General features: G+C 41.3%; 3 protein-coding genes across 3 annotated transcripts; 1 reads left to right on the top strand and 2 right to left on the bottom strand.

Annotated features, from left to right (window-relative positions):
- Positions 1-933: 933 nt before the first annotated feature.
- Positions 934-6110, bottom strand: PHYBLDRAFT_166807 (CCHC-type zinc finger transcription factor; the record flags this gene model as incomplete). Its single annotated transcript, XM_018435497.1, has 4 exons — positions 934-2253; positions 2292-2341; positions 3792-4690; positions 4762-6110. 4 exons carry the CDS (start codon positions 6108-6110, stop codon positions 934-936), a joined length of 3618 nt encoding a protein of 1205 aa, XP_018293616.1.
- A 1424-nt stretch (positions 6111-7534) lies between these two features.
- Positions 7535-10597, bottom strand: PHYBLDRAFT_143822 (hypothetical protein; the record flags this gene model as incomplete). Its single annotated transcript, XM_018431077.1, has 10 exons — positions 7535-7589; positions 7701-8240; positions 8340-8409; positions 8453-8828; positions 8878-8984; positions 9051-9172; positions 9278-9443; positions 9486-9776; positions 9831-10073; positions 10159-10597. 10 exons carry the CDS (start codon positions 10595-10597, stop codon positions 7535-7537), a joined length of 2409 nt encoding a protein of 802 aa, XP_018293617.1.
- A 252-nt stretch (positions 10598-10849) lies between these two features.
- On the top strand, positions 10850-11422 carry PHYBLDRAFT_143823 (hypothetical protein; the record flags this gene model as incomplete). The annotated part of the gene is made up of 1 exon (XM_018431078.1): positions 10850-11422. The coding sequence occupies one exon, from the start codon at positions 10850-10852 to the stop codon at positions 11420-11422; it is 573 nt and encodes a 190-aa protein (XP_018293618.1).
- Positions 11423-11863: the final 441 nt, after the last annotated feature.

Below are 11863 nucleotides of genomic sequence, written 5' to 3' on the forward strand. Positions count from 1 at the left end.
TTATGAATATTGACTATTCAGCTTTGAACGCTTTAACAGTATACTTAAAGTGTATAAAACAAATGACAAGAATGGTTTTGAAGCAACATTTATGAAGAAATATATAGAAGATACATCAAAGGCCAATCTCATCTATACAATTATATCTCTACTTAAAAACGAAAATCAAAAAACATTACTGAGTGAGCTTATGAACACCAATATGTCACCAACTAAGATATCACCAACCAATATGCTACAAAACAATATGCCACTAATCAATATGCTACAAAATTTCAACTTTAGTGTTTTTCTTAACTCTATAAACAATATGCATCAAATCAGAAGTAACGAGCTTATTGTAAATGAGTATTGACTACTGCTGTAATTGAGAATAAGCCTGAAGGAAATAATATATGGCCTCATCTATTCCAGTCAAAGGTGTCTACCAATTACTTTATTATTTAACACACAGATTTATCATGAATGATAGTAATTATATTTCATATGATGATATCACCATAATATGAGATATATCAGTGGATTATTATAGGCATAATTATAACTCATAAACACATTTACTTTCTATGTTAATACTTCATTGGGACTACACACATTTATATAATTAATCATACATTAATTATTCTAAGATCATGTTGCTCTGATTAAGGCTCAGATAGGATCGATTACCTGACCTCAGTCATATAATTTTCCCAATCTAAAACAATATACAGTCAAAGCTTAATTTAGTAATACTTTTGGGAGAAGCTAAATTATATTTTTTTTTGTTTGTAAGAAGCATTTTATTAGGCTTGGGGGGTCTGGTGATACTCAAAAGAAGATAATCAAAAGAGTGATCACAGCATTTGTTTGGAGGGTTTTCTAGCTTTTTCAATGTTTTTTGGGGGGTTTTTGTTTTTGTTAATTATAATAAATATAAGTATAAGTTTTTTTTTAAAAGAGAGGATCGAGGTCTAATTCTTGGCAAATGCGGGTTAGGGTCTTGCGAGCCGTACCAACAACAGCAGACGGAACAAATGGTGAATCGTCAAAAATGAAAGTCCAGTGGTGACGCCATATCGCAAGGAGGGTGCATCCAAAGACGGTAGAAGGGGGAATAGAAGAGTTTAAGGAAGAGGGAAAAGAGAAGAAGTGAAAAGCGTTGTGTAGTGCGGTTGGGGTAGGTATTGTGCCAAAGAATTCCAGCCACATGCCGATCCACACCGCGTTTTTGAGAGGACAAGTGAAGAAGAAGTGGTCTTGGGAGTCGGAGGAGAGAGAGCAAATAGAGCAGGTAGGAGAGGGAAAGGTGAGAGGAAGCAAAGAGTGAAGACGGGCTTGGCAAGAAATCTTGTTGTGTAGACCACGAAACCAAATGTTACGAGCCACCAGGGGAAGGGGGAAAGACCAAAATTTCCGCCAATGACGAGAGCCACGAGGGGGATCGAAATAGCGGGCACGGACGAGATGGTGGGAGCACAGCCCACGGAAAGTGCGTGTGGAAAGGCGTGCCCAAGTCTGAGAAGGTACGAGCGCATTAAAGAAAGGGAACAAGTCAATTGATGTGCCATCTTGAATGAGCAGAGACGGATATTGTTCGGTCAGTTCACGAGGAGAGCAACAAGCACAAACGATTATCAAATGTAATGTGAGAGTGTTGAGTTGAACTCGGCCAAGGAACTTATTAATAACACGAGAGCGTGGGTGGCTGCTGGTGATGGAGATAGACCGTAGCGACGCCGGGGCAGGGTCAAAGGTGTAGAGGTGGGAAACCAAAAGATCTTGCCAAGATGGGGGGAAGCGTGCTTGGGAAGCAGGGACAATGGTGACTGCTGAGAGAGGCAAAGCAAGGCAAGTAGTCGAATTTACCACAACATTATCAAAGTTGTGCAGCAGATGGTCAATGGCAGCGAAGGCTAAATGTAGAGGAGAGGTAAGATCCCGCCATCCAGAAGGACGCATACTTGGAAATAGAAGGGGAAATAGGGGAGAAAGAGATGGAAGTGAAGGCTGTAACAATCCGGACATCCAGCGTGGGACCAAACCAGGTGGGGACCGAGGAGCGCGGACGATAGGTTGAAGCCAACAAAGTTGTAGAGCGCTCTGCTGCGTCTTAGGATCGATGATACCAAGTCCACCTTGCATGCGTGGGAGGCAGAAAGTATCCAAAGAAATCGGGGGGAAGGTGCCACGTTGAAGGAAGCTACCCATGATGGACCTGATCTTCTGAAAGAAGGACATAGGTAGAGAGACCACACGCAAAACATGCCAAAGCTGAGAGAGTATGAGAGATGTTAGAACAGTGGCTTTACCCCGAAAGGAGAGACAGCGAGATGAGTGAAGATTGCAGCTGTCCTCAATCCTTTGGAGAAGAGATGAGCAGAACGAGTCCCGTTGAGCCTTGGAGTGAATCAGCGGAAAGCCAAGATAATGGAGAGGTACGGGCGAGGTGCGGTCATGCCAATCGGTAATGTTATGACGATGGAGGGTGGAGGTCCAATCGGGGAGAGGACTACCAGATAGTGAGAAAGCTTGCATTTTGTGGAGGTTGATACGCGCATTGGACGCAGCGGAATAGGTGGTGAGATGTGTGTGGAGTCGAGTAAGGTGAGCCGGATCTGGGAGAAATACCAGAAGATCGTCAGCATAAGCTAGAAGTTTAATAGGAGGAATAGTAGCCACACTATCAGGGACAGAAGGTCGAAAACCGAGGAAGGATTGATCACTTATAACCCGTCGCAACAAAGGTTCAAAAGCCAAATTGAACAAGATGGGAGAGAGAGGGTCGCCTTGACGGAGGCCACGCAATTGTGTGAGAGGGCGAGATAGGAAGCCATTAACGTTGATCTGAATCTGTGTAGAGAAAAACAATTGGGTGATACAAGTTATTATAGATTTAGGAAAGCGAAAGTGATCGAGAACTCGGCGCAAGTATTCTGGGTGGACTCGGTCGTACGCTTTCTCCTGATCAAGAAGAAGACCCACTCCAGTCGAGCTTTCCTGAAGTGCCTGAGCCATGACCATCCGGGTGAGCATCCCATTATCAGCAATAAATTGTCCTTGAACAAAGCCAGTTTGGTAGGGAGTGACAAGAGGAGTGGCAGCAGGGATCAAACGAGAGTTAAGAAGACGAGTGAAGACCTTAGCATCAGTGTTGATAAGTGCGATGGGTCGCCAATTCCAAAGGGAGGTAAGGTCGCCTTTTTTCGGGAGAAGACACACGCAGGTGGACATCCAAGTGGGGGGAAAGACACCATCCAACAAAGCTTCGTTATATACACGCGAGACAAGAGTGGAGCATTTGGGGTGGTCAAGTATGAGTCGCAGAATCTCGTATGGCAATCCGTCAGGACCAGGGCTACTGGCATTGGGGGATCGAGAGGCACCTTGACGAATAGTGTTGAGGGAAAATTTGCGAGTGAGGCAATGTTGAGTGAGATCAGTGAGGGCAAGATTGTCAGGAAGATTCTGGAGAAGATCATCAACAGCAGCAGAAGTGATGGGCTCAGGAGAGTAGAGAGTCTCATAGAAGGTGGCAGCAGCCTCCGTCATGCTGTCAGGCTCAGTGCAAAGATAGTTGGTAACAGGATGGCGTAGGCTGGTGATGAGTTTTTTGGACTGACGTGTAGCAATGGTGCGTTTAAGGAAACCGGCAGAGGTTTCACCCTGTTCGCGCCATTGTCGGCCAGCCCAGAGAGCAAGAATTGCTACGCGTTCCAGTTGAACCTGTTGGAGCTTGCGTTCGATTACAGGAAGCTGAAAGTTCTGGGCGGGTTGATGGCGAAACCGAAGAATCAACTTATCACGCCGACTTTGAAGTTGTGCTTCTAGAGTGGACAGGGAAGGTGAGATTCGACGAGAGAAACGTTTAATGAATCTAGTCACTTCAGACTTGACTAAATCCCAGTTTGTCTGTGGGGAATTGGAGGCGGGGAGAGTGGGAACAAAGGTGTAAAGAAAGACAGAAAGTTCGTCCTGGAAGGAAGTGAGCTGAGCAAGGCGAGGGTTCGCCCGCCAAAGGCCTTTACCACTGGTCCGAGAAGAAGGAAGGGAGAGTACGACTGTGACCAGACAATGGTCAGACCACTGTGAGTGTATATATTCCACCGAGTGTGAGGTGGCACAAGAAGCAAGGTCGGAGGAGGCGAATATGTAGTCAATTGTGGAGGATGATGTCCCACGGTGAAAGGTAGGTTGAGGTACCTTGCCGGTGGGAGTCACACAGTCCACAAGGCGGTCGGTGAGAAATTGAAGCCATGGGCGAGGTGGAGTGCTATGGGCGGTGGTAGTAGTGAGTGAGTGATTGAGGTCGCCCAATAGAATCATATTAGTGGGTGACGCGGGTATCAAGAGAGGATTGTGAAGAAGAGAGGTGAGGAACGAATGTCGTTCGCGATAAGTAGTGGGAGCATAAATGACACAGATACGGAAAGAGTTGAACATAGACTGTGCGTGAGATACTGTAGCAGTGATGCAGCGGCCGCATATACTAAACAATGGATCAGTAAGCATAATATCTTTTGAAAGGCATACAAGTCCACAATGAGGAGACCAAAGAGAAGAAGGAGATTGGAATTGCATAGTAAATGTGTCTTGAAGAGCAATAGAGTGGGCATGGGTTTCTTGAAGGGCGAGGAGATCAATTCCCTTCGAACGTAAGTGGTGTATAAATAATGAGCGTGTTTCGGGTCGTCCCACCTTGGGGAGGCCTCTGCAGTTCATAGTTCCAATGGTAATCATTGGTTAGATTTGGCCTCTGCGCCGAGGGCTTGACGGGTGAACCGGGGTGGAGGGGAGAGCGAAGAGTTACAAGAGGCAGTGTTCCTGCGTGTGGGGGACGTGGAAAGACTGCGTCTCGTGTTGCGGTTGGGCGTATGTCGGGTAAGACGACGTACTCTTTCAGTTTCAGTAGCCTGAATAGCCTCCAGGAGAGCCTGCTCATCGGCGGCCTTCTCAGGCTCCTGTTGCAATTGGGCTTTGTCAGAATTTACCTGTTCTGGAAGGGCGTCGAGCATTGTGTCGTCTTCAGGATCTACAATATAGGCGGTGTTGTCGGATGGTGTTTCCTCTTCAGCATGGTTGACTACCTTGGCTTTGCGTTGTGGTTCAATCGGCAGAAGAGAAGATGAAGCTTTGTTAGCCGGATTGTGGATGGAATCCGCAGATGTACCAGTGGGGAGATTAGTTGTCAGGGGGCGGGGCAGCACAATGCGATCCTGGTGAGGAACACGGTTGAGGTGGCGAGAGCGTTTGTTAGTGGTTGCTGACCTATGACCAGGTTCGGAGACGTGGGGACAGTTAGCTTGCAAATGGCCAGGCTTGTTGCAGCTGTGACAGGTGCGTGTTTCTGAAGAGCGTGCAGGGCAGGCATCGATGTCGTGGCCCATTTGTTTGCAGTATTTGCAATGGGAGCCCATATGTGCCCATTCTCCAAGGATGGTAGTGTTGTCGTTGTAAGAAATCTTGTAGGCAAGCTTGGCGACTTGCTGAGCTGGTGGGTCGGGTCGTTCAAGGAGGACACTGCCAGTGCCATCGAAAAAGGTATAACTCTCGCGGACCACAATTTCGCGTACAATTCCGAAAGGGGCAAGGCACCGTTGAAGTCCAGTTACTAAATCAGGATAACGAACACCAGGGAGTCGAGACAATGTTACCCGATATACCTTGCGACCAGGAGCAACGGCAATACAGGCTGGGAAGTATTGATCAGAAACAAAAATAGGATGCGCGCACGCAATAGCACAGGAAGCAGCGTCGAGGAATTGGACCTCGAGAGCAGTAGGAGCAGAACGACTGGGAAGAGTAACTTTTACGATAGAGTCTGCAAAAGCAGAGCTTTTCAGGGCATGCCAGAAGACATTGTGGAGAGGAGAAGTGGGAAGAGGAGCGTTATAAAAAACAGTGTGGGGTGCGGTACCAGCACGCCAGATGCGTGGTAACCCATCAATGGAATCGCCATATATGATACGAGGTTGGTGAGGAAGAAGAGCAGTAGGTGCGAGAGTAGCAGCGACCGAGTACGTGCGTTGTGAGGTGGTGGGGCTGGATGGGGTGGTGGAGTGAGGTGAGGGTGAGCCGAAAGTTGAGGGGGGGTCCCCAAGTGGATCCGGTGGAGTACTGGGAAGAGCCATGAAGCTAAATTATATAACTATTACTAAATCAAATGGATTTTTTTTTACTCCGCATATGTTTTTTAGCAATATTGCAGATTTGCTCTATGTGACTGCGAATAAAAGTTGTGAAAAAAATATTACTAAATCGCAATTATTACTAAATCAAATATTACTAAATCGAGCTTTGACTGTAAATAGCAGCAGTAGTTCAGTGTAGGAACCTCGTCAAACTTGATACCAAATCTTTTCTCAATAAATAAAACCTACACAAGTTCTCCAAATCTTTGCTCCTCATCTCATATCATCAATTCTTCCTCTTAAAAACTTCTTCAAACTTCAACCACCACAACAGAGCCATTATCTCAAAGCTGCTATCCACTCAAGCTTGGCCACTATGAACCTATGAGAAAACAAGAATATGCTCATCTTCTCAACTTTTACATATAAGATATGCCAATATAAATCTACGAGATTACTGGGAGATAGTCGCTTATATGCCACTTATAAATAATATCATTCAAAAGATGTCATCCATAAATCTTCTTAGCCAGGTTTACAAAAGTGGATCATTTATACAGGCATCATTTATAATAATTAACACTACCGCAATCAAAACGTATACTAGTCAAATACAATACATATTCTTAAATGACATTGCCAACCTTAAACCATATAAACCAATCCGCCACACTTTTGCCTATGTAAAATGGTACATTCCTGCAGTCAAGAACGCAACAGGAGTGAGATGTGTTGTGACTAATGACTTTGGATTCTTTTCAGACAACTTTTATTGCATATTGCCCATTCATTGCATCTCATCATCTGCTATCATTGGTGAATATGTAAATGCAGAAGGAGTTGTCAAGATAGTTATTGTACCAATTCTTAAAAATATATATCACTATAGAAAAAAATCTACAATTATTTGAAACAATCTGCCAAATTTGGAAGAAAAAAACTGTTTTTTCAATTACCAAATATTTTTTCTATATTTAGAAAGCTTTAAATTTATTTTTGTCTCATGGAGCCATTATTTTATTTTATTTTCTTATTTTTAAATTGAATAGCCATTTCTGGTAAAAATACAAGGGCTATATATTTTTTTCTCTTCTGAAATTGTCAGAGATAGAAATACAACCAATTAACTAAATATATATTCAACTTGAGTTTCAGTATCAACTCTGATTTCAAATAATTAACCATGTCAATGTACTTCACAGTAGTGAGTAATTAGGTTAAAGAAAAAGGATTTATATTTGCATATATAGAAAAAAAAAGAAGAGGAAAAAAACTATTCGTAATAATGTGGATGAGAAAATACCACATGTCTAATGGTTTCATTATTGATGTTGTGAATGAGACCAGTCATCCCTGTGATGGACTTCACCTCCACCACTTTAATCTCACCAAGTGTTAGACTTTCTCACATAGGAAACTTCCCCTCATTGTTGGGCCAGATGCCACACAGACAGTTGACAATGGCAAAGAGCCTGGTCTCTTTCAAGACAGATTAAGAAAAGAATTTGTGAACAAATCCATACCTTTGAAAAAATTAATTGAAACGTGATTAATAATATAACATCATAAAACATAACTCATTATACTTACTCATTCAGGTGTTTGAGAACAACAAGGTCATTGGCTTGAACATGTCTGCCTTCAAATGAAGATTGGACTCTGTATACCACATCGTCCTTCCACATCTTTGTGATGCAAACCATGTCAGTGGTTTCTGCAACCATAAACACGCTGTCTTGGCCCCAAATACATGCTAATGAACTAACTAGATTGTGGTAGTTCATTCCACACTCATCTGCCACAACAGCCAAAGAATTTCTGGTCTGGTTTGTCCAAAGTTGGGGGCCAGCAATATCATTACTTGCAACTTCGAAGTTGCTGGTTTTCCTGTTCGTTGTTCTTCTACGGGAGGCCCAACCACCAAGGCAATGTTTGACCCCGGCCTTATGGAACAGGATGTTTTCCATATTTTTCCCTGGTTCCTTCCAAGACCCAATTGCTGCCCTGTATTCACCGATGGTGCGTTCGATTGGGTGGCAGCTGTACGCTCGCAGCAGGCCCATCTCTCTCATCATGTAGCCGAGATGAGCCAGCATGTGCTGGTTCATCACAAAAATTGTGGGCTTTAACCTTTTTTCTGCGACTTCGCAATGAAGGAATACATGTCAGTGGCAAATTGCTCTATAAAAGTGATTAAAACATTGTTTAATATATATGCTATTGACTTACTCTTCCATGATGTTGACTTCTCTCTCTGTCACTTTCCACTGCTGGGCAATAGTGCAGGCCTTTACCAGGTCTTGCACAACATTTCTGGTTTCAGCAAGAACAAAGTTCTTTACCACCACCATTGGCACAACAAACAGAAGGAAGTTCAACCAGTTGACTGGTTGTTTCCTCCAGTGATTGCCAACTACCAGTAAATATTGCGGAGATGTCTGCCCTGAACTTGGTAATGGATCTGTCGATCTGGTTAGGCCTGAAATTTAGGGCAAATGTGTATACGCTTTGCTGTTGCTGTTGTTGCTGTTGCTGTGGTTGCTGCTGGTCTCCATTGTCTGCAATCTCGGGACTGATCTGAAACTTTCCACCCAATGCTTTGTGTAGTTGTTTGCCTATACTATGTCCAAGTAAATACATCTCATTGAGTCCAAAGAAAGCAGAACTAGTCAGTGTAGAAAGATCCCTGAAAACATTTGGACCATTGACACCGTAACTCTAAAAAGAAAGTATTAATATTTCAATAATTCAATAATTAAGTACTTACATTTCCCTCAAATTGACGGAGATTTTCTACAGTTCTCATACAAACAGGCAATTCATCACCAAAAAAACACATCGTGTGATGTTTGGAAACACCTTTGGAAAGGCAAGCTCAACATCCAAAGAAAGAATTGTGATGGGCCAGGTTCATCAAGTCTGACACGGCTGAATTATTACCAGTTGCCATGACAAGATGAACCTTTACATTAATTTGTCTGGCAACAGTCTGAATCTGGATACCCAAAGTGGCCAGCATACGAAAATCCTCAATGATCGGCTCAAGGAATGACTCTATATCCCTTGGGTGTTTTGGTCCAGGTATAATTGCTAGCTATATCATGTTGTTACTCTCATATCTAAATATATTTTATTAGTATATTTATATATAATGTCTTATATTATACCTTTCTTTTGGATCGATATTTAGATTGACAACATGAATTATAGTTGCCAACATCTTGGTATTATCAAAGGGGTTGAACTGGTCAACAAACATAGTAACTAAGATGTCATCCTGGCCAACTATACCGCCTTCACACAGTCTGCGGACAGCACCACCATTGAACACATCTCACAACACACCAAAACGACTACCCATGATATGGCTTCTACCATACGCCATTTTGGCACGTTCTTGACTATTCTCCAGCTTGAATCTCAGTTGTTGCAAGAGATGCACAACCTTGAAAGTCTGCACAGGGACCAGAGTATCTCTCTCACGTCTGAACCATTGGCTACCACAGTGAGAACACTGTTCTTCCTCGTCTATCAGATTACTGGCTTCTACATCACGGAAACGGATGCAACTTTCCATGCACATGTCATAAGTGGCTGTACAAACAGTGTATTCATCCTTCAATATCTTGTCCATCTTGTAATACAACAGGAGTGCATTTGTCGCAGCTAAAATGATGGTAAGCTTACATATAAATAGTTCATCTTTAATTATATACTTACGCAATCCGCGTTCTGCCATGTATTTATTTACAATCTTAATACACTTGTCAAAAACATTGCGAGATATGTTATTCTCAACAAACATATAGAATAACTCTAGGGTAGCAGCCTCTGCATATGTATTAGGCTCATAAAAAGGGACGTGAGACTCTTGGTTCACGTTCTTGGTAACAAAATCAGACTCGATTGGAAGAGTGTTTATATTTACTGGGTTGCAAATACGCAAATATCCATGAACAGATTCTGTAACATGTATATGTATGTATAAATAAATTCTCCAACCATTAAACCTCATAAGTCTGTTATAACTTTTGTTTTTTACTCTTACCATACGAATAGTCATTGCTATTATTACTATCATTGTATTCAGCTTCGTTGGGTTCAGTATAATTATTGTCGAATCTGACATCTAATGAATTACTAATACTGTGCACACTTCCCGGAGCCATGAATGCTTCAAAATCATTTTCTTCGGCTCTACTAATGTCTTGATCGTGGACTGCATTCAAAAAAGCCATGTCGGTACTGGTAATCACATCTTGGTTTCTTTTTTGTTGGTAGGGAGTAAGAGTGAAAACCTCTCGTGCCGTTTCTTGACCATGGACTTCGTCCAAAGAGGCTTGATTGGCACTGTTAAACAGCGATTGGTTTCTTTCCTGGAGAGAAGGAGCAAGGGCAACAAAATCTTGTGCAATATCTGTATAATCAGTTGCATTAATGTCACTGTTGCTTCCAGAAATACGAGTTGCAGAAGTGTTTGTGTTCATCTTTTGTTTCGAGTAGGCTACAAAGAATAGTGTAAAGAAAAAAGTATTGAGTGTAAGTTTTGTGATATAAAAGTTTATTGTTTTATACAGATATCATTGTACACATTATGTCTTTAAAAATTGCTTTTCATTAAAATCGTATCCTTATACAGTAATTTATTGTTTCTAAGCATAATTATGACTGGGAAAAATATATTTTAATTAATGTTTTCAAAATTTAATTATTTACTCCTTCATTCTTTACACACAAAAATGTCAACAATTAAAAACCCACAAACAAACAATAACCAAACCACTTTCGAAGGGGTTGTATCTGAAAGTGTTTCTGCTTTCAGCTCCTTGGGTACTTCTGGAGGGACGTACAGAAGAGACGAACAATGTGTTGAGTCAAGAGAGGCCCAGTCAGGGCAAAACATTGGCAACAATGACAGTCAAGATATCCCAAGGCCTGATAAAAACTCATGTTCAGAGTCAAGCACTTTATCTGCCAAAGTGGTAAAAAATACAATGGCATTGTATTTAGGTGGAGGAAATCCACAGACTGGTGCAGACATGTACTATATTACAGGAAAAATTGTGCTTTATGTGATAAACAACACATTCGATGCACTTATTAATAAGAAGGATGTTATTCCTTCATGGGGTAACTTAACGTCCTTTCAGAAGAATTATCTTGTTCACAAGGTCGAGAAAAAAGCCTTGGAGAAGAATATATCCCTTAATAGACTTAAAAACTCATGGGTAGTCCGTCATATGCTTTCTCAAAAATGGAGAACTGCGATAAATGATGCAAGAAAGAAAAGAAAGGTATACTTCTTTAAATAACAGTAAATTAATAGATCTATATCCAAGTAATACTTTATGAAAGAAATTGTATTTAGCAACTGAGTAAAAATATCACTGATATTAATTAATTTAATTAATTTAATTAATGAAACCAAACTATAGGCTTTTCATGTATAATACATATTATTTACACTTCTTTTTAATATATTTCTCTTAATTTTGTTTCTATTTTTTTCCATTGTTTTTTGTCTTTTTTCAGTTCCAAGGTTTTTTTTTTAATAAAAAATATTTTCATTTAAAACATCATGCATTTGCTGGACCAATTATAAGAAGAATAGATATACCTAAAAAAGGTATAGCGATACTATATTTAGCTTATTTGATTGTATTAGAAAAAAATAATCTGAAATCCAACAAATTGTATTCTCTAAATTTTTTATAAAAAGGGAAATATTTATCTAAAAATGGTATAATTTTGCC

The sequence above is a fragment of the Phycomyces blakesleeanus genome (assembly GCF_001638985.1).
Source record: "Phycomyces blakesleeanus NRRL 1555(-) unplaced genomic scaffold PHYBLscaffold_7, whole genome shotgun sequence".
Lineage (NCBI taxonomy): Eukaryota > Fungi > Mucoromycota > Mucoromycetes > Mucorales > Phycomycetaceae > Phycomyces > Phycomyces blakesleeanus.